Raw genomic sequence first — 23,831 nt, forward strand, 5'->3', positions numbered from 1 at the left:
TTTAAATTAAAAGTTATTAAAACTGCCGAAGAAAAGGTTAACACTTTGCCACAAATTTGTTTAAAGTCGACAGGAAGCTTGTGCGCGGGTGGTGCAAAAACAAATCAAAAATGGATTTACCGTTTAATTTTCTATTTGATGATTGGATACGTACCGTATAAACGTTTTGGATTTACGGTACATGTACTGTTTAAAAGTGTTTAATTCTTAATACATTGGATACTTACTGTAAATTACTTATTATGTGGACTTATAAAAATGAGGTAGGTGATTTTTTTTCGTTCTTATTGACTTTTTTTCCCCTCCAAAACGGGTGGGGGGCGTTAATTAGAGGGGGGGCCTTAATTCGGGAAAATACGGTAGGTATCGTTTATAAATTTTGAATTTTGACCAGCGAAGACCATGGCTGATCATGGTCTGCATTGTTTGCAGAAGGCAGACCTATTTACATGTTTACTATTTAACAGTCAGAACTTAAAATTTACAAAATGCAAATCTTTTAAATGCAGATGTTTTGTCTTTATTCATAGTTGAGCCACATCATGAGAAAACCTACATAGTTTACTGCATTTGCATCGAACTAGATCAGCCTGCACTATTCTCATTCATCTGATGTTCGACATGGTACCCGAGAACGGTGGTAGAGCTCTTGTATGCGAGAATGGCCTGCACAGTTATGAAGTTGATCAGAATTCATATAGTTCTTTAACAATTTGTCTTACTCGAATATGGTTTGAAAGCAAATTTTGTATGGAATGAGCAGACGAATCAAGAACCAGACTAGTGCAAATGTATTTTTTTTTTGTGAATTGTACTATTGTCTATTATAAACATATGCATAACACACAGTATTCTATCCTTCATTAATTTCATCAAGTAATATCATGTCTTATTATAATGTGTCTCATTATATTATGCCGTTTGTAGTAAATAGTAAATATTTAATTATCTAGGTTTTTTTTCTTGTTTTCATTTTCCGGATTAATTTTAAAAACTTAAAACAATACTTTCTCATTATTTAACATTTCAAGTTAGAAATGTTTATCAATTCTCTCTGAGTAATCTTCAGGCAACATCTGACCCAACATCATAAATAACAAACCATGAAGAAACTAGGGGTCAAGTCCTGATAAGAATGAGATATCATGCTGAGGTGCTGTACCAGTACCTTCTCCAGCAGAATTTTGTAGAGATCTGTCATAAAGTAGAGAGTGACTTGTTGTAATTAACTGTCCAATGTAATGGTAAGTTATTCAAACCAATCTGATAAGGGTCATTTGAGAAAACATCAGTAACTGTTATTGTTATTTCTAGAGGAGTATGATATTGAGCCCATTCATGATTCAACAGTTTACTAGTACATGTAAGTGTGAAATACTTATGTGGATAATTATTTGGAGGTGACATATAAACGTAGGATCATTTAATGAATTTTTAGGTTTTATTAACTATTGAAATAGTTCAATTAATCTTGTTGAGGTCAGTTTTTTTTTACTCCAAAACTGACTCCAAAATTGACTCCAAAAGCGACTCCAAACTTGACTTCAAAATCGACTCCAGACTCCACTCCACCACTCCACTCCATATTTTACACGGTGCCTGCCAAAGATAATACTTTTGGAGAGTGGGTAAACATAACTTGTACCTTGTATTCTACCTGAATATTGAGAGGCCTACTCTAGTCGTGCTTACTGCATGTCTTTCAAACTGGCTCATTTTTTATCAATTTAATCAATACAGTTGACCTATAAAGAAAATTCAATATGTATTAAACAAGAATTTGTTTATGTTTGAAGACATTGCAAATCTTCACTGCTGGCAGCCAAGTGGATTCCAACATGCATATTGTATAAATCTTACCTTATCAAGGTACCAGCCTGGTCCGAATCCAGAGTTATCATGACCTATTCTGAGCCTGTCAAGTCGACCGAGGCAAGGACATTCAATTACAAATTCATCTGTCCTGAAAAATGCAAAAGCAACACATTGAGAAATGTGGTAGCATACCGGTACTGCTTGTTTTCAGATCTGTTTGTAAAGAAAAAAATATTTGAGTTTACTGTTTCTATGGCTTAAAGAAGTGATTTCAAAGTTTTAGGAGGGAGTGTGGGGGCAAGGGGGCTGACCTGCCCAAATTATCTGTATTTTCCCTGCAAAAAAGCCAGAAGTGCAGTTATCTAACTAGGTACATGATTTTTCACTTAACTCAAATACTGTAACTTTACCACTTGTGTTATACACAGCAGTACAAAATGCAGAAAGTTCTGATGTATCTGATGTCTCTACAGGATTATGATGTTTCTAATTTTTGATGTTATATCTCAACATCACAACCTCATTAGTAGTTTACTCATAATAGTGCTTCCAATATAATTTACATACTGTTTAATCATTCAACATGCTCCTCTTGTCTTAAGATATCTGCTTTTGATATATATCTAATTTTAAAAAAAAAGGAATGTAACTCTTGCATACAGTTTACATAAAAGACTAGAACATTATGTATCTTTGCTAGTAGCACTGTATGGAAAAAGGGGAAAATAGGAGTGCTTGCATAAATATGGAATTAAAATTTTCTGTCTTTGGACTGGAAGTCAGTGATTTCAATAAAATCATGTCTGATTTGAGAAAGATTAAAAATGACCTTGCCTTTGACCTTTCATAATTTTCGGCCTAAGATGTTTATGGTCTGTTTCAATGAGGTGTGATTTTTGTGCCAATATGAAATCGTCCCTGCAGTGCAGATTCCATATCCAACAACATTAAACTCTAAAACTAACAGACTTAAGAATGGCAAATAATTTGGCTGTTGTGAAAAGCTTCATCAAAATCAGAAGCAATGACAAAGCAAAAAAAGAAACTTTAAGGTGTGAGTCAAAATTTCAAACTTAAAAACATTGAGAAACACAACCTAGGAGTAAAAATATGTCTAAATTTGAAATGCATAATTCTGAAGAAGCATACACCAAGCTGGATTGAACTTCTTTCTTCATATACATGTAGGTTAAGTGTTTGGCTCAGAGCAAACCACTCAGCTAAATCCTCAAATTTACAACCACACAACCTCAATAAACTGTCACTTTTTTTTATAAGTGTCCCCTAGATGGATTCAAGAAGAGCAAATCTGAGAACACAGTGACACACAGCTTGTACAAACAAAGAAGGTTCAAGCACATAGGTCCATTCCAGCAGTTCCAGTGGTGCCTGACTGTAAATTTACTTATGTTTTCTATGTTTCCTACATTACTGAAGAACTTGCTTATCTCCTTTCCATCTCCAGCAGTGTTAACATACCATAGACATTTAGTTACATCTTAAATCATTACTGTTTATGAATATCTTTATTGCAATAATCAGAACATATTTCAGAACAAGAGTGCCATGATGGCCCTATATCACCCGCCTGAGATTTGTTGCTTGCTTGAATAGTTAAAAGTTTCTACTAAATATATACAGGCAGGTTATGTGTATGTGTGAGTGTTTGTTGTGTTATTATGATAAATTTTTTTTGTAGGGGCGTGGCTGGGGGGGGGGATGAGGTTGGGTCAGACACTAGGGAAATAATATGATATGAAAATATCAAACATAAAGATTTTTAAAGTTTTCTCTACATAAATAAGGGGAGATTTTTAATGATTAAGCTATATACATTTAGGGAAAATGGACCACGCCCTCTGGTGGCCATATTTTTTGAGGAATCAGAATAACTTGATTAATCTTGGTAGATGATCACACAAGGACCATTTGTGTGAATTTATTTCAAAATCTGACCTGCAGTTTTATACAAAAAGATTTTTAAAGTTTCCACTATATACATATCTGGGAAAAAGACAATGCCATGTTTTTTTACTTGTCGTAATAATTTGAACACTATTGGCAGAAGGTAACATCAGGACCATTTGTGTGAAGTTATTTCAAAATCAGGCCAGCTATTTCGTACAAGTAGATTTTTAAAATTTCCACTATATATATATAGGGAAAAGTGACCATGTCCCCTGGCAAGCATTTTTTTTGACAAATCATAAAAATTTGAATAATCTTGACAGTGGTTTACATAAGGACCATTTGTATGAAATTATTCTGAAATCGGACCAGCAGTTTCTTGTTAGAAATTTTTCTATTTTTAGCTCTGGTGGCCCCTATGTGCAACCAAGCGGAATGGTTTGAACAACTTTGAAAGAGGAAAACCCAAGGAACAGTCAAGCCAAGTTTCATCAACTTCCACCCAATGGTTTCAGAGGAGATATTGTTTGAAGAAAAGTGTTGACTATTAAAATGGATGGAAGGACGGATGGATGGACAGACGGACGTTCCTATATATGGGTATTTATGTGGCTACTCTTTTGTTCTCTCTATTGTTCTTTTAGCCACATAGAAGAAAAATAGCCACATAAAAGCCTTACGGAATGAATGACATCAAAGAAAAAGTACAGTTACCTATTGTTCCTATAGCCATGCAAGTAATTATGCAAATGTGGGCACGGACAGATGGACGGACGGATAGATGGACACCGGATGGTGAGCAATCACAACAGCTTACCCTGAGCACTTTGTGCTCAGGTGAACTAAAAATCTTGAATTTATGTAGTTTTTATTCCAACTGTTTTGATTACCCTTGACACAAAATCATAGCAGAAAATTGATTTTACAGGTTTTTGATGTTAATGCTGATAGAAACATTATTTCTGATTAAACTGAACTGCACATGGCTGGTGATTAATTTAAGAAAACAGCATGCTCAGCAATTCAAAAAAATTTTGACGAACAAAACAGCAAACTTAATTCCATTTTGTTAGGTATTATTTCAGTTTTATATGATAAAATGTAGATAAATAGGAAATTAACTGATGATAAATTAAGAGTAAATGGGAGGCGGGCAATAAATGATACTAAAATGAGACAAAAGGGTATTGTTCTTGTTGGGAATAAAGATAAATTGTTAAACATTAGTAAATGATTTTAATCAATACATTACTGCCACCAAATTAAGTTAGAAGTATAAAACAATAAAAACTAATTTTCATTTTCTAACAGGTTATTTAAAGATTTTAATCTGTCAGAATAAAGAGTTACGCTTATTAAAACACAAAACAATCTGTACTAAATTTGACACAATGCCATGTTTTGTACAAATGAGATAACATTAGAAAGTGATTATCAATAATAAGTGAATCTTCAATAAAAATTCAGTTTAAAAAGGGGCATCACTATGCTTGTTTTCTAGGGGTTTTGGTCAAATAGTGACATTTGAGCTTTTTTATGTTGGAAGACGACCTCCAGGAGACCCTCTAGGTATTCTTTCAGGCACCTTGGTAGAACCACCAACATTCCGTCCTAAGGCATCACTCCAACAATGTGAGTATCTTGGTAGAACGGTCGGCCATCCTTCCTCAGGTATTATCCATATCACCAGTTAGACCACCCAGGTCGAAGCACAGGATCCTGTTTTTTTGGCTACCCATCTGCTCTGGAGACTGCACACATTCAACTATATATTGTATAATGCCATACACTGAATCTATTTGATCTATCAAAAGTGAGAAGTCCACTTTAAAACTAGTTTTGTTTTAAGTAACAGGAGAAAATTTTGTAAGAGATTTGAGGACTTTTCAGCTTTTATATAAGTAGGTTGCGTTACAGTGTGTGACATTGTACAGTATATACCAAAGGGGTCCAGCACATGGGAGTAGTCATATTAGTATGGGTTTTTGATGGTTATGGCCCTAGGACACTAAAATAAGTCATTAAACTGAATCCACTCATGTGCCGGACCCCTTTGGTAGTACAGTGCATTCGCGATGCTACGAATCGCAATTTAACGAAATACCGGTATACTACGAAAAGGTGTTGTGGTCCCGGCTGCTTTCTTTCTTATTTCTATGTAACAAAGTCGCGGTTTTACGAAAATGCAATTTTACGAAAAATGCGCTCCTACGAATGTATTGTTTTGCTCTTTAAGCCTGTTTTCAGTTTGTTTTAGTTGCGATTTTACAAATATCTGTATCGTATAAGTTTTCACACCTTTCATAACGGCGTGAAAATGCTTTAGAGTGGAAAGTGTCACTATCCTTTAGCTGGGCGTAAACAGTAATTAAAGTGTGAAAACTTAGTAATTAAATTCGAAACGATTACATTGTATACTATGACACAATTTAGTGATTAATTTTTTTCTCCTCTGACTATCCGATCGGATGGCATACCAGTCACACTTGCTCCGATATCTATACGTCTCAAACATCTGTGCATAAAGAAAATGAAAAAAAATAATTAAGTCCTGATCGTCTGTATATTTTCATTTTATTATACCAACCAATGCAGTTAAGGGTAGCTGAGGGTATCGGTATATGTACCCTGTATATCTTTCATGTACAGTGAATAAAAAGTGAAGAAAAAAAAAAAACCCGTTTTATATTCTAGATACCATCTGAGTTCAGATTCGGATAAGATTTGATGTAAACCCAGATGTACATATAAAATCGGTATACATGTACTCCGATACGAAAATCACACGTTTAAATATCACGGGTTACGACGTGTAGATTTTAAGGTGCTGTATAGCGAAATGTCCTATGCTGCGCTCGAACGAAAATGCGATATTACGAAAAAAACGGCCGGTCCCTTGGCTTTTCGTAGGATCGCGATTGTACTGTATATAGAGGTGCCTTCCCAGTCAGCCCTACAGGTGAGTAGCTAAAAAATTGGGCACCTGAGGGTAGAACTTCAACCTTCCATCCTATCACTCTGGCAATAAGAGCACCTGGGTAGAACCGCTGACCTGTCCTCGGGCATGCGGCAGTACATCTTGCAATAAGAGAAATAGGGTAGACCTACCTACCTTCTGTCCTTGGATATAGCTCTAGCAAACAAGCAATGAGTAGAACCCCCGACCTTCAGTCCGGCAATATGAGCAAGAGAGTAATATGAACACTGCACACAAAATGAAATTTTAAAATATTGGCTCTATACTGTTAAATTTCAATGTTTAAAGGCACTGGCCTCCAGATTTTATGACAATTTTTTCTTTTTTTAAAAAAAGATATCAGGAAATTAATGCTATATTTCTTAACTAAGTAAGCTTTGAAACTTAATCACTGACAGGTTATATGTTATGGAAATACATGATATTTATTTTTTACTAATTTTTACAATGACAAGAGATCACAGAGTGATCTTGGCGCCCACCAATGTGCCATTTTTGAGTGTTCCAATTTTCAAGACTTATTGACTAGCTCAAGGTCAAATTTCATTTCCTACACAACACTGTGCATGTGGTCCAAATTCGAAAGCTGTAGCTTGAGAAATGTGAAAGTATGTCACTAGATCAATTTCATGGACAAAGTTCTTTGTACACAAAACTATGCATGTGCATCAAGTTTGAAGGCTGTAGTTTGAGAAATTTTAAAGTAGCTCACTAGGTCAATCTTAAGGTCAAAGTTTATTTCGGTACACAAAACTATGCAAGTGGTCCAAATTTGAAAGCTGTAGCTTGAGAAATGTGAAAGTAGGTCACTAGGTCAAAATCAAGGTCAAATTACACTTCAGAACACAAATCTATGCATGTGGTCCAAATTTAAAGCCTGTACCTTCAAAAATGTGGAAGTAGGCACTAGGTCAATGTCAAGGTCAAAGTTTGTTTCCGTACACAATCCTATGCATGTGGTCTAAATCTGAAGCCTGTAGCTACAGAAATGTGAAAGTAGGTCACTAGGTCAATCTTAAGGTCAAAGTTCATTTTGGTACACAAAACTATGCAAGTGGTCCAAATTTGAAAGCTGTAGCTCGAGAAATGTGAAAGTAGGTCACTAGGTCAAAATCAAGGGCAAATTTTATTTCGGAACACAGAACTATGCATGTGGTCCAAATTTGAAGCCTGTAACTTCAAAAATGTGAAAGTAGGTCACTAGGTCAATGTCGAGGTCAAAGTTTTTTTCAGTGCTTTGTGGTTTGGACAAGAAGATTTTCAAAGTTTTTCCCTATATAAGTCTATGTAAACCATGTGACCCCCGGGGCGGGGCCATATTTGACCCTAGGGAGATAATTTGAACAATCTTAGTAGAAGACCACTAGATGATGTCACATACTAAATATCAAAGCCCTAGGCCCTGTGGTTTTGAACAAGAGGTTTTTCAAAGTTTTTCCCTATATAAGTCTATATAAACCATGTGACCCCCATGCGGGGCCATATTAGACCCCAGGGAAGTAATTTGAATCATCTTGCTAGAGGACCACTAGATGATGCTTCATACCAAATATCAAAGCCCTAGGCTCTGTGGTTTTGGACAAGAAGATTTTCAAAGTTTTTCCCTATATAAATCTATGTAAATTATAGAAATAAAGGGCCATAACTCAATAAAAAATTGTTGAACCAGTCTGATTTTCAGGGGGGACACAACTAGGGTACCAATACATCATTCTGACAAAGTTTGGTCAAAATCCCCCTGGTAGTTTCTGAGGAGATGCGATAACGAGAAATTGTTAACGGACGGAAGGACTGACGGAAGGACGACGGACCACGGACGCAGAGTGATTTGAATAGCCCACCATCATCAGATGGTGGGCTAAAAATTGAAAAGTGTTTGTAACCAGGTAAACTTCCTTAATTATAAATATATATATTTAATATCTTAAACATGTAATCCAACGTGGCAGTAAAGATAGCACAAAAGTTTTTATTGCCGCAGTGGCCCGTGTTCGATTCCTGGACATTTTTTTCCCCTTGGTTTGGCATTTTTAAGATATTTTAGGAACAACAAGAGCTGTCTCCATAGGATGACACATGCCCCCGATGACACTTTGAATGAATAGTTATGGCTGATGTTAGAGTTTAGGACCTTTGACCTACGGACCTGGGTCTTGCGGGCGACACATCGTCTTACTGTGGTACACATTCATGCCCAATAATTTTAAAATCCATGCATGAATGACAAAGATATGGACCGGACATGCCCATCAACGCACTATCATGAAATATGACCTTTAACGTCTAAGTGTGACCTTGACCTTTGAGCTATGGACCTGGGTCTTGCGCGCGACACGTCTTACTGTGGTACACATTCATGCCAAGTTATTTGAAAATCCATCAATGGATGACAAAGATATGGACCGGACGCGAATGCACTATCATGAGAAATGACCTTTAATGTCTAAGTGTGACCTTGACCTTTGAGCAACAGACCTGGGTCTTACGCGCGACACGTCATCTTACTGTGGTACACATTCATGCCAAGTTATTTGAAAATCCCTCCATCGATGACAAAGATATGGACCGGACACGAATGCACTATCATGAAAAATGACCTTTAACGTCTAAGAGTGACCTTGACCTTTGAGCTACGGACCTGGGTCTTTCAATGAAAAAGATATGGAACGGACACGAAAATTGCGGACAGACCGACAGCCTGACAGAATGACAGACTGACAGACGGTTCAAAAACTATATGCCTCCCTTTGGGGGCATAAAAACTCATGTTCATTATATGACCAAACTTCAATTTAAAGAAAGATCATTTTTAGCCAAAATCTAGAGGACAGTGCCTTTAAAAATTGACAATTATATTTCAAAACTTAAATAAGTGTTTTCAAACTTTTCCTATAGAGTCACTTACTGTCCTCTTTCAAAGTTGTTCCTAGAATCATCCAGATATTTCTCACTTGAGTCACCATTTTCACCAAACAGGATAATGTAGACATTGGCATCAGTTCCTGCCCCTTTTTTGTTACCTGTATACACTGTCACCTTGTATTTGGTATCTGCAAAACAACAAAACTTGATGTAAAATATATTTCTGCTATTTTCCTACAAATGCTTATAACATAAACATAGGCCTTGATTCTAATATTAATCGTAATCACATACAATGCATACTAAACGTTTGGTGAAGTAAGACATAGGACTCGGAAGCCAACTCCAGTTTTTCAATATATTTTGACAGCCTATTTTCCAGTTTGTCTGCAAGATAGGAAATTAATTAAAATTCAAGCCATGAATATGATTCAGCTTATAAATTAAACAGAGTACTTTTATTTTTATTTTTTCATACAATGTCATTCATATACCTTTGTAAAGACATGAAGATGCATCATTTGGAATTGTAACTGGTATGCAACACAAGAGCTGCCTAATGACAGCTGGTTTGACAATTTGAAGCCTTTCAATCTAATACTAGCTTTAGAATTTTTTTTGAAGTCAAAAATTAAAGGGACAATTGTAAAATGTTAGCCAGTGTTAAGAAACATTCCAAACGCAGTCATTCCATGATGTCAAAGATGTGTAGAGAATCTGAAAACATTTTGCCAAGTAATTCCTGAGAAACATGCTTACACACAAAAAATTCTATAACAAGAGGACCATGATGGTCCTGAATCGCTCACCTATCCCCACATGACCCAGTGTTGAACTGAGTATGACGTCGTTATTTCTATTATTTGACAAAGTGACCTAGTTTTTCAGCACATGTGACATAGATATCATCAAGATAAAAAATTCTGACCAATTTTCATGAAGATCCACTGAAAAATATGGCCTCTAGAGAGGTCACAAGGTTTTTCTATTATTTGACCTAATGACCTAGTTTTTGAAGGCACGTGACCCACTTTTAAACTTGACCTAGATATCATCAAGGTGAACATTCTCACCAATTTTCATGAAGATCTCGTGAAAAATATGGCCTCTAGAGAGGTCACAAGGTTTTTCTATTTTTCGGCCTACTGACCTAGTTTTTGACGGCACATGACCCAGTTACGAACCTGACCTAGATATCATCAAGCTGAACAGTCTCACCAATTTTCATGAAGATCCACAGAGAAATATGGCCTCTAGAGAGGTCACAAGGTTTTTCTATTTTTAGACCTACTGACCTAGTTTTTGACCCCACGTTACCCAGTTTCAAACCTGATCTAGATATCATCAAAATGAACCTTCTGACCAATATTCATGAAGATCTCATGAAAAATATGGCCTCTAGAGAGGTCACAAGGTTTTTCTATTTTTAGATCTACTGACCTAGTTTTTAACCCCACGTGACCCAGTTTCGAACTTGATCTAGATATCATCAAGGTTAACATTCTGACCAATTTTCATGAAGATCCATTGAAAAATATGGCCTCTAGAGAGGTCACAAGGTTTTTCTATTTTTAGACCTACTGACCTAGTTTTTGACCGCACATGACCCAGTTTCGAACTTGACCTAGATATCATCAAGGTGAACATTCTGACCAATTTTCATAAAGATCCATTGAGAAATATGGCCTCTAGAGAGGTCACAAGGTTTTTCTATTTTTAGACCTACTGACCTAGTTTTTGATCCCACGTGACCCAGTTTCAAACTTGACCTAGATATCATCAAGGTGAACATTCTGACCAATATTCATGAAGATCTCATGAAAAATATGGCCTCTAGAGAGGTCACAAGGTTTTTCTATTTTTAGACCTACTGACCTAGTTTTTGACCCCACGTGACCCAGTTTCGAACTTGACCTAGATATCATCAAGCTGAACATTCTGACCAATATTCATGAAGATCTCATGAAAAATATGGCCTCTAGAGAGGTCACAAGGTTTTTCTATTTTTAGACCTACTGACCTAGTTTTTGACCCACGTGACCCAGTTTCGAACTTGACCTAGATATCATCAAGGTGAACATTCTGACCAATATTCATGAAGATCTCATGAAAAATATGGCCTCTAGAGAGGTCACAAGGTTTTTCTATTTTTAGACCTACTGACCTAGTTTTTGACCCCACGTGACCCAGTTTCGAACTTGACCTAGATATTATCAAGGTGAACATTCTGACCAATTTTCATGAAGATCTTGTGAAATATATAGCCTCTAGAGAGGTCACAAGGTTTTTCTATTTTTAGACCTACTGACCTAGTTTTTGATGGCACGTGACCCAGTTTCGAACTTGACCTAGATATCATCAAGGTGAACATTCTGACCAATTTTCATAAAGATCCCATGAAAAATGTGACCTCTAGAGTGGTCACAAGCAAAAGTTTACGGACGCACGCACGCACGCACGCACGGACGCACGGACGGACGACGGACGACGGACGCCGCGCGATCACAAAAGCTCACCTTGTCACTTTGTGACAGGTGAGCTAATAAAAATGGCATAAATTTGACAAAATAAAAGCCAGAGGTATGTTACTTGCTGCCTGAGGGCATCTCATGATACTGAAGACATTGTGTGAAATTTGAAAGCATGTGGTCAAGTAGTTTTTGAGAAACCTATTAACATGCAATGAAATTTTTAGGTTAAAAAGTGGCACAATTTTGACAAAACAAAAGCTCGAATTATGCAACATGTCTTGTGAGCTTATCTCATGATGCCAAATACATGTATGACATGTTTAAAAGCAATAGGCCAGGTAGCTTTACAGACCAAACTTTAAAGATGCAGACAATTGGTAGTGGATGCAAACACAGATGCAAATGAAAGGTTGACAACAGTGCTATTTGAAAAGCTTTAAAAAGTGGAGCTAAAAATGACAGACTTTTGATGTAATTGAGAGAATACCATGAATTAAAATGTTGTCTCCATCACTGAATGTCTCGTTCCAAGCATGAACACATCTTTGTGTGGGAGTCAATCAAAATAATAAATATAAATTGTTGTAATCAACAAGTCTATTGTACTCAGAGTCAAATTCAATCAAAATTTAACTTTTGCAAAAAGATATTAGCATTTTAACCTTAAGCCTGCTGGCGGCAATTGATTCTGCTTTTGCGGCCAGTGCAGACCAAGATGAGCCTGCACTGTTAGGTGTTTAGTCAGTAAATTTTTAGTTAACACCCCTTTAAATAATAAAAGGTATTGCCCAAATTGAATGATAGACCAGCCTATTTTAGAAATTAAGCAGGGTAAAGATTAATATGTGTTCTAGTCAAATTTATCCCAGTATACTACCATATTTAAAGATAGTGAACTCCTTACCACAAAATGGCCATTGCTGTTTTAATCACATATTATCTGAATGCAATTTCAGCTTTCCCAGCTGGTAATAAAGTCAAAATTGCTTGTATAAACAACATTAATTGGTGAAGAATGTAGAAATGTCATACAGGAACATATGACTGACTGAGAAGGATGGTTGTCAGTACATGTCCACTACCTTAATGTCAAGACACTGACCCAACCCTTACATTGAATGCACAGAATCATTTTCACATATAAAAGATTACAATACAGGTTTCTATATTGAATCTGCTTTCTGTGATGCAAAAAATGTTAGTACTGACTGCATTTTGGAAAATATCAATCATTCACCTATAAATATTCATTTTACCTTGTTCATAAAAAATAGCTGCAACATTTTTGGCAGAATTATTTGTTTATGGCCTTTCCTTCATAAAAGGACAAAGATGCAACAGAAAAATCCACATTCAAAGAATACAGTCCCCTCAAATCAAGTGAATATATAGATGTATGAATGAAAGACAGTTTTATACACACAAATATACAGACAAAACAACACATACAGACAACATGGACAGAACAAAGATATACAGGAACACTGCCTTGGTGGTAAACCCAATTTTATAACTGACAATGTTATTTCAGCAGTTTTAGGTTTAAGAATATTTTTTTATAGTCAAGTTAAAACTGGCAATATGTTTGCTAATGATAACGAAACTTTAACATTTCTGGACAGTACCACCCACAGTAAACAAAGCACAAGCATGCAAAATGAGGTAAGTTCAATCCTCCAGTGAGATGGATGTTCTCTTGGTGACATGACATTCATGTGGAAAAGACCTTCAATTCCTTGCAGAAAAACAAGAGATGTCAGAGGACAGCAAGCAATGCTCAAAAAATTAAATTAAGCAATACCAGAAGTTGAAAAAGGGGCCTTAATTTTGAGAAAAAGTATAAAAAGTAAAGGAAACTCTACACAGCTTCCAAGATCATCACAGTAAACAAGTAGTTACTGAAACACCAGCTAACATACAAAATCTAAACCAGGATTGCTAAAAGCAAAAACGAATTATGGAACATGTACATTGTATGTTAGATCAATACAGTGAACAAACAGATGAAGTTTCAATCTATTCCCACAAATAGTTACTGAAATACCAGCGTACATACAAAAACTTAACCATAAATTGTTAAGTCCAAAAAGGGGCATAACTTTGTAAAAATAAAACACGACAGTTATGGAACCTTTGAAATGCAAGTCAGATTACCACAGTGAACAAGTGTATGAAGATGCAAATGGTTCCATCAGGTAGCGTGTCAAAGTGACAAGTAAATCAGAAAAATACTATTTGGTTAAAACGTACATTATAACTGAAACCATTACGTTAGATCGTCACTGGGTAACTAAACACTTAGAAATAATGAATAGAAAATAAAAGTCTACTGTATCTAACTCAAACTGCAACATATCTGCTTAAAAAGGGTTCCTTTCTTATGGTAAGGTTGAAACATAGTTATATTTATAGTTGTTGACTTTTACAAGAATAAATTATTCATCTAAAATCTCTGAATGCTGTCTTCAGTTTATAAAACAAATTCATATTAAAATGCACAAATCACTGTGGTTTTGTGTTATAAGCAGCTATGAAGAACTGATACTTTTTTAACATGCATGAATGCCAAACATAACAAGAGCTGTCACAGGACTATTTCCACTACGCTCGACTATTTCGATGCTGGATAGTGAAAATGGGCACATTTGAGGAAGCTGGAGCAGTCACTGGAGTGTTTAATGACTCCAATGTGGATGAAGGTATTGGACAATAGCTTATGTTTGTGTCAAAAGAATTAAGTAATAAGAGAGATAAAGATAAAGTTATCAAAACATTAAATGAGTATAATTCATGAAATATTGGTACAAGAGTGATGCACCTTGTGTCATATAATGTGGATGATAATGTGTAACATCTACTTTAAGTTTAAATCAAATCCATTTAGTAATAACCGAGATAGAGTGAATGTGCACCAAAACTTTAACCTGAAATTCTAAGTAAAAAGGGGAGATAATTCATGAAATACTGGTGCCAGAGTTATGGTCCTTGTGTTACATGATGTGAATGATGATGCCGAACAACTATTTTAAGTTTGAATCAAATCCTCTCTGTAATAACAGAGATATAGTGAAAAAGCATCAAAATTAACCTTAAATTCTAAGTAAAAGGGGGCATTATTCATGAAAAATTAGTGCCAGAGTTATGGACCTTGTGTCATATGATTTGGGTGATGATGTTGGAACAACTATTTTAAGTCTGAATAAAATCCATTTAGTAATAACAGAGATAGAGTGAAAGTACACCAAAACTTTAACCTGAAATTCTATGTAAAAAGGGGACATAATTCATGGACAATTGGTTCCAGAGTTATGGCCTTTGTGTCTTATGATGTGGGTGATGATGTGGAACAACTATTTTAAGTCTGAATCAAATCCATTTAGTAATAACTGAGATAGAGTGAAAGTGCACCAAAACTTTAACCTGAAATTCTAAGTAAAAAGGGGGGATAATTCATGAAATATTGGTGCAAGAGTTATGGCCCTTGTGCCATTTGATGTGGGTGATGATGAGGAATAATTATTTTAAGTTTGAAACAAATCCATCAGGTAATAACAGAGATTAAGAGAAAGTGCATCAAAACTTTAACCAAAGTGCGAACATGGAAGGACGCCAATGCGAGGTCGAGTAGGACACCTCTCCATACTTCGTATAGTCGAGCTAAACAAGAGCTGTCTCCGTAGGATGACACATGCCCCGGATTGCACTTTGAATGAATAGTTATGGCCGATGTTAGAGTTTAGGACCTTTGACCTATGGAGCTGGGTCTTGCGTGCGACACATCGTCTTACTGTGTCACACATTCATGCACAGTTATTTTAAAATCCATGCATGAATGACAAAGATATGGACCGGACATGCCCATCAATGCACTATCATGAAAAATGATCTTTAACGTCTAAGTGTGACCTTGATCTTTGAGCTACGGACCTGGGTCTTGCGTGTGACACGTCGTCTTACTGTGGTACATATTCATGCCAAGTTATTTGAAAATCCATCCATCGATGACAAAGATATGGACCGGACACGCCCATCAATGCACTATCCTTTAACATCTAAGTGTGACCTTGACCTTTGAGCTACGAACCTGGGTCTTGCGCATGACACGTCGTCTTACTGTGGTACACATTCATGCCAAGTTATTTGAAAATCCATCCATCGATGACAAAGATATGGACCGGACACGCCCATCAATGCACTATCCTTTAACGTCTAAGTGTGACCTTGACCTTTGAGCTACGGACCTGGGTCTTGCGTGTGACACGTCGTCTTACTGTGGTACACATTCATGCCAAGTTATTTGAAAATCCATCCATCGATGACAAAGATATGGACCGGACACGCCCATCAATGCACTATCCTTTAACGTCTAAGTGTGACCTTGACCTTTGTGCTACGGACCTGGGTCTTGCGCACTGCACGTCGTCTTACTGTGGTACACATTCATGCCAAGTTATTTGAAAATGCATCCATTGATGACAAAGATATGGACCGGACACGAAAATTGTGGACAGACTGACAGACCGACAGACGGTTCAAAAACTATATGCCTCCCTTCGGGGGCATAAAAATAAACTCTTATAACAGCAGCTTTGCAATAAGAGTTGATATGCTGAAGCCCTAGTATAGGATTATGTGTAACATTTTAAAACATTTTCAACTGAAATATTTAAACACATCCTTGTATTGCTGAAATGATAAAAAAGCTCTATGAACCAAAAATAACAAATCAGCACATGCTTATATTGCTCATTCAAACCAGTGACTTTTCATGCATTAACGCAATACTTTTCTATTAGAACGATGCTAAAATGACACAATTCTGCTAAAAAGACAGAATTATGCTAAAATAATAATTTTAACCAAAGAATAGTCACATGCATTTTACATTATTTGAATAGAGACTAATTTCTATACATCATAACTTACCACCTCTTTTGAAGACTACTGTGTTTGTATTAAATTTCAAATAATGTTTTGCAAACATCAGAAGATAACTTAACTTTTTAGCATTCTTTTAAATTTTTAAGTTTAATAACCAATTTCTTAGTAAATATTTACTTGTTTAAAGGTATACATGTCTTGGAATAAAGTAACACAAAAATCTTAGTTATTCTTGAACAATATTTAATGTTTTACTACAGTGTAACTTCCGAAAACCACACACCCTCGGGACTAGAAGAAAAGTCCAGTTTTTGGAAGTTTCCAGTATTTGGAAGTACAGAGTGTTTTTGACAAATAAAACTGCATACTATAAGTCGTTCTCTGTGATTTAGAGCAAGTTCAGGCTCGCAAATTATTTTAATTTTGTCCTTTAGGGACAGTTCAGTTTTACGAGGTTTCTATGTTGTCTTAGTCATTTTAATTATGGAGACGATGAAGATTTTGTAAAATGTCGTTATTTTAAAAGGATTACTCTTTTTTTTACAAATCTACAACCAGTTTTGAAGTTGTGACAGTTTGAGAAACTGTTTGACCAATTATGAAATCAAATCATTGCCCAAAGTTATTTCTTTGCGCTGGCTAAATAATTTCTTAACTAAATGTTCATTTTTAATGATACCGCAATTAGAATTAAAAGTCCATGGAGATGTTTGACAAAAACATCAAAATTTAAACCGCTAATCATTTCTTAAATGAAAGATCATTATCTAGATATCAAGATCTTTGGCAGTGTATGCTTGATCCTTTGACATGTTGCGATTCTAATGCATTTCAAAATAATCGGTCACTGTTAATTGGTAAACTATGGAATCACAGATGAAATTTTCCTGGAGGCAAAGATTTGCATTCGAAACCATATCTACTTGTTCATGTTGTGCGGTTTTGGGAAGTAAAATTGTATTGAAATAAGTCAATTTTTTCGAAAATATTGTCCTGTGTTCAGAATTTGGATGTTTCGGTATTTAGAAGTGTGGTCTATTATACAGAAAATAGGAGAAAAATTGGGACCCAGAAAATAGTCTGATTTTCAGAAGTTTTCCGGTTTTTGGAAGGTCCGGAATTCAGAAGTTCCACTGTATATTCATAAGAATCACCAACGAAATTATGCACTTTCCACAAAACAAGGAAATAATGCAATGTCAACAGAGCAAGGACATTAAACATTGTGGATTGAGCAAGGAATTTACAGTTGACATAGCAAACATATTTATTATCTTTACCCTAAAACAGGTCTTACACTTTGACCTCAAGTGTGTCTTCAATGTATGTAATTACTTACAAAGAACAGGAGGCATATTCAGTTTTAAACAAATTCACTGCAAACTCACAGGTACATTATAATTCAACTATCACATAACTTTTACCTTTTCTGACAGCGAAAGGATCACGACTGCCTAGCAACGTCCTACATATGGCACCATCCCCTTCATCTTTAGCTAACCACTGATTACATGGGAAGTAGTACTTCCATTTTGGATGTAACAAGTCTGTAACAACCACCTGGAAACAGAATTAAAAATAATCTTAAAAACACATCTTAACATGATCTCCTATCCAGATAAACTTCCCCGCTAGGTATGCAAAAATGTAGCATCTAGTCCAAACAAGAGCTGTCTGTTGATAGCTTGCTCAACTATTCAAAGAACTGATGTAAGTATGGGTTCCTAGTTATTTTTCAAATGATCCAGTTAAAGAGTTGAGAGTAGAAAAGTTATGTAATCTTGCCTACACATAGAGACCATGACGGAAAGCAAGTGTTTCAAAGCCATATATCAAAGAGTCTAGACACAATATGGAATGGTATGCGAAACTAAACTAATTTCTTTGTCAAAAAAGGGCCATAACTAAGCCAAAGTCCTTGTCCTAGTTTTGCCTAGATAGTAGTGTAGTATTGCCTACATATGGAGACTATGATGGTTAACAAGTGGTTAAAGTTTCAAAGCCATATGTCAAACAGTTTTAACTGATTTCCAAGCCAAAAAGGGCCATAATTCAGCCAAATATCTTTGCTATAGTTACATACCCTTGACTACTGATGGAGATGATGACAACATACAAGTGTTCAAAGATTCAAAGCCATATGTCAAATAGTTTTGACAAAACATGGACTTGTTCAAATACTAAACCAATTTTCGAGTTCAAAAAGGGCCATTATTCAGCCAAAATACTTGACAGCATTATGCACTCTTGCCTACAGATAAAGACAGTTATAATAAACAAGCGTTCAAAGTTTCAAAGACACATGTCATAAAGTTATTACAAAACATGGACTTGTACAAAAACTGAACCAATTTCCAAGTCAAAAAGGGCCATAATTCAGCCAAAATACTTGACAGAAGTATGTACTCTTGCCTACACATAGAGACTGTTAGAGTAAACATTGTGAAATAAGTTTCAAAGTCAAATGTAAAACAGTTCACACAAATATGAACTAGTGTGAAAAACTTAACCAAGATTTGTAAGTAAAAAGAGGCATTACTTCAATCAAAATCCTACACAGAGTTATGTACACATGCCTAAAACTAGACATGGTGATGATACAGAAAGTTTCAAAGCTATATGACAAAAGGTTTTGTCAAATGTGGACTGGTATGAAAAACTTACCAAGGTGTGACGCTGACGCCGTGGTGAGTAGGAAAGCTCTACTTTTTCTTTGAAAAGTCAAGCTAAATATAGAAAGAAAGTCAAGCCTAAAAATACAGACATAACTATATCAATATGTCTCTTACCCTCTCCAAGAACCATCCTGGTGCAAATCCAACATTATCATGCTCTATTTTGATTTTTGTAAGAGGTCCAACACAGTTTGAATGAATTTTGAACAAATTACTAGTTCCCTGCTGAAATGGTAGTTTACTTTTCACACTTTTTAAATGTGTTTTAGTTGTTGCTCCAGTTTTTCCATATATGGTAATAAACACATTAGAGTCTGTGCCTGCATTGAGTATGTCACCAGTAACAACAACAATTTCATAATCTGAAATATACAAGAAAAAAGTTAGAATGATATTCATCACTATGTTAAAATATGGTAATAAACCTATGACCTAGAAGTTGTGTATGAAAAATATCAGAAAATAGTCATCTTAGGAAAACATATGATTTAAAAGGAAACTTTTTTCCAGACAAAGATGTTCATTCTACATACAGTGAGGGATAAAATCTTTTAAATGGCTGGCACTACAAATCTTACTCCTAGTACTTCTGGTGACACCTTAGCATTATCACATTATTTCTCCTTCTTTCGCACTATTTAAATGGATCCAACATAAGGTACTTTCAAAATTATAGATATCTGATGGGTAACATCCTATAAAATGCATGCATCTCATAGGATGATGTACTGTAACCTCTGGGATACTTTACATGATGTGATAATCATGTGAGTTCATAAGAAATTGTAAACATACGTGTCATATAGGATTATTGTTGCAAATGAATAAACTCTGTAAATTTTAAACAGTTCAGACTACAGTACCATGCTTTTCAAATGTGTGTCCAAAATAAACCACCAACTATAAAGGGCTGGAACTGTTTTGCTAAAAAAAGTTTTCATTAGTCTATTAGCCTGTAATAAGCAAACATATAATTATGTATCCCATGTGTCATTCATTATAAATATTATACTCTGAAGACTTGCTATAAATCTGCCAGAAAAACAAGAAAACAACAAGCTGTGAAAACTGTCCATTAAAGCATACCTGTCTTTGAGCCAAGATGTGGAAAGAACTCTCGTTTGGAATGTCCATCACCATGATACAGTGACAACCAGTTGTTACACATGAAGAGCCAGGACTTTTTTCTCTTCGTGTTGACAATTTCAACTTCCTGTAGAAACCAGCCATCTTCCTTCTTTATACCATCATGCTGAAAACAGGTATGAACAATTTTGTGATAAAACATTAACATTGTCTAAAACTGAGCTTAAAATTATTTTGAAATGCTGAAGGAGACATATTTCTATTATGGACTTGGACGAGACAATCTAAAGTAGTATATTGTTCTAAGCAAAGCATCTAAGGTAACAATGTTATAGAAATAAGAATCATGTTCATAAAATTATTTTGCAGAAGTACTGATCATTTTAACGCATAGTGAGACAGAATGTTTTACAGTCACATATTTGGAGATAACCGATACATTCCACCAATCTACATTTACCAACATGATCTTCATCAAAGTGAAAAATTTGGTTCTGCTTCTTAATCAAACAACCTGTTAAAGTAACATTCAATTAATTTGAATGAAAAGTATGTGCATTAACAAACAGCTTGGCACTTTGTACTCTGTTCCTCAAATAATTTAAATGTTTTAGTTTTAAGGTCCAAGTCTGAATCTCAGGCATAAAATGTTGATAAATATGGGCACAGAAACAGTAATTCTGTCACAAGCTAAATTTACCTCCATGACTAGAGATTTAATATCGCCTAACTCTGGTCCTCGTATCTTAAACATATGAGTGGTACCCTTTGAGAACTTAAATGACACTCTCTTATTTGACTTCACAGACCCTGCCTTTTTAGTGAGCCGAGTCCGAGTTATCTTTGCTTTTGTTCCTTTTAGTGATAAGAAAACCTGAAAAAAAGTTAAAAGTATCTTTACTTTTGCTCTATTCAACAATGAACTAAATTGTTTAAATATGTATTAAGTAAATGATTTTCTTCCTACTTGGCAAGAACTGTGACATGACTGAGAAGCTAGGTTTCCTGGAGTGACTTTGTCTGGCAACTTGGTTTCTAGTCACAAAAATACTGAAGGCTTAGTATAGTAAGTTTACAGCCTAAATAGTAGAAAAGCTGCATTCCCCTAGGCTCTACTTCATGTGCTGTAAAGTATTGATCTACCACATGTCAGCTATATGTCATCCACAATTAAAATAGTTCCACCATGGTCACAGAGCACAAGTAATTAAAAGTCAGCCATCTTTTCCTAAGTCAGCTAATTTTTCAGCTCTATGAAAGATGCTTCAGACTGGTGGCAAGTATTAAAAAAATATTCTCACTGATTGTCAATAACTGTAAAGCAAAATAAACAATCAAGTTTCTAAATGTTGATGAAAAGCATGGGATAAAGTACCTTACTGTATTGAAGTTAGATGATTATGAAAGATGGTACCTTAGCATCTGTACTGGCACCCTTTTTGTCAGCTGTGGTGACAAACACCTTATAAAGTATGGGACCTTCTCCACCATCTGCCCTTATCTTCTTCCCTGACCCTGTTGTGGTGTATCTTGAGCTGGGGGCACTTGATGGACGACTTCCACCTCTTCTCTGTAATATAAATACATGACATTGTATAAAATCTTGATTAGAAAGGTGGTCTCATAACAAGATCTAACATGAGAGTTGAAAAGCAGATTTTTTTTTTAAATAAACCTGTTAGTGATTTACACATATCATTTTTATCTAAACATTTTACTGAAAAAATAGAAATATGAAGACGATGAGGAAATATCAGTAAAATTGCTTGTCTGTTTTGAGTTTATAGGCCAATCAGGCAACTTTTACCATAAACTGTTTAAAGTACCACCTCCAGAAGCATCAAACAAAAGTAAGTGTGACTGGTGTCTTCTTGAGTGCACAAGTCATTTCCTCAAAGAATTTAACACCAACCAAGGTCCAAACTAAAACAACTGCTGATTTTGTGTTCTATATTTACCCTAGCAACTGACTGTATAGCACCAAATCTGCGCTCGAAATATTCCGTAAGATGTGGATCACCAAGAGGGTCATATGGAGGAATGGGATAACTTTGACCCCTCTGAACTTCTGGGTATCCCAATGTCTTTCGTACAAAACCTTCTCTTTGACGAGCTGTCAAATATTAACATAAACATACACACAGTTAATACTTGTCAGACACAAAAGTACCTTAACTCAAACATACAGTTTATCTTCCTTTTTAAAATTTGTAACAAACATTTGCAATAAACATATACTGAAACTGAAACTGATATCATGCTGAAAGAAATGTATATGTTATCAGCGCTTTTCTTTCTTCTAAAGCAAAGTTCATTTCACAGGCCTCTTCCCCTCAGAAATTTTCTTTCAAATCATGCAGTTTTCCCACAAAACTGCCTTTTAATGTCAGGTTTTTATTCTTCTTAGCCCAAATACCGAGCTATTTTTCCTCCAAATCACAGGCACTGGCCTTTCCCCTCTAAGGCCCTCTTACTTAACAGCCACTTAGTTGTTTACTTGCGACTATTTTCAACATAAAAAATTCAGTTGATTCTGTCTATATTATTTGTGATTATCGAATCATGTTTTATTGTATTCAGTAACTTCTGTATATTTTTTTCAAACTTAAAAAAAGACTTCCATGGATCTTCTTATAGATTTTATTACAGAGAAGCTTATGGAATTCCATACTTTTGAAAAGCATTTACTAAAACAGACATACTGACAAGCAGAACTTACAGGCATAGGGATGAGACTTTGGATACTCGTTATTGACATAGTAACTGCGCGAGCGTGCTGGCATACGGTTTTCTACATGGTTAGATGATCTCCATGCTTCAGAATAGCCAGGTGCAGTAATTCTTCTCTGTGGAGCTGAAAGATAAATTATACATCTCAAGGAAACAGGTTCATATCTCATTAAAATTCACATTGTTCTTGAACTGAGTTGAAACACCAGGAGCCTTATTGACAAGCAGAATAAATGTTTCATCTTATTATCCCTCAATATTACTTTTTTTAAGCTGTAGTATATAACCATAATAAATTCAGGCAAAAAATCTTACCATGTAAATAGGCAGTTCAAAGTACATAATTATTATCACAATAAAGAATGCATATTTACACAAGCTTGTTATTGTGTAGAACTTTATAATTTCAATATATGTTCACATCTT

The 23,831-nt window shown here is 35.4% G+C and overlaps 2 protein-coding genes across 14 annotated transcripts in view; one reads left to right on the top strand and one right to left on the bottom strand.

Moving 5' to 3' along the window:
- Positions 1 to 23,831, top strand: part of LOC123536344 (uncharacterized) — a 377,622-nt gene that overhangs the window by 317,529 nt on the left and 36,262 nt on the right. The window contains exon 1 of one of the 3 annotated variants that reach the window (XM_045319465.2): positions 20,737 to 20,851. The exons of the other annotated variants lie outside the window; for them this stretch is intronic. The gene's annotated coding sequence lies outside the window, so the exon portion shown is untranslated. Of the gene's footprint in view, positions 1 to 20,736; positions 20,852 to 23,831 lie in introns of those variants that run through there. 3 annotated transcript variants of the gene reach the window in all.
- Positions 1 to 23,831, bottom strand: part of LOC123536346 (lipoxygenase homology domain-containing protein 1-like) — a 124,778-nt gene that overhangs the window by 98,969 nt on the left and 1,978 nt on the right. For all 11 annotated transcript variants that reach the window (XM_053528483.1, XM_053528476.1, XM_053528480.1 and 8 more), the window contains exons 3-11: positions 23,395 to 23,529; positions 22,634 to 22,788; positions 22,090 to 22,245; positions 21,376 to 21,549; positions 20,676 to 20,841; positions 19,704 to 19,951; positions 18,339 to 18,474; positions 9,606 to 9,750; positions 1,861 to 1,963 (exon numbers count right to left, since the gene is read on the bottom strand). In XM_053528483.1, coding sequence (XP_053384458.1) covers positions 1,861 to 1,963; positions 9,606 to 9,750; positions 18,339 to 18,474; positions 19,704 to 19,951; positions 20,676 to 20,841; positions 21,376 to 21,549; positions 22,090 to 22,245; positions 22,634 to 22,788; positions 23,395 to 23,529 — 1,418 coding nt within the window. The remainder of the gene's footprint in view (positions 1 to 1,860; positions 1,964 to 9,605; positions 9,751 to 18,338; positions 18,475 to 19,703; positions 19,952 to 20,675; positions 20,842 to 21,375; positions 21,550 to 22,089; positions 22,246 to 22,633; positions 22,789 to 23,394; positions 23,530 to 23,831) is intronic.

The sequence above is a fragment of the Mercenaria mercenaria genome, chromosome 17 (assembly GCF_021730395.1).
Source record: "Mercenaria mercenaria strain notata chromosome 17, MADL_Memer_1, whole genome shotgun sequence".
Lineage (NCBI taxonomy): Eukaryota > Metazoa > Mollusca > Bivalvia > Venerida > Veneridae > Mercenaria > Mercenaria mercenaria.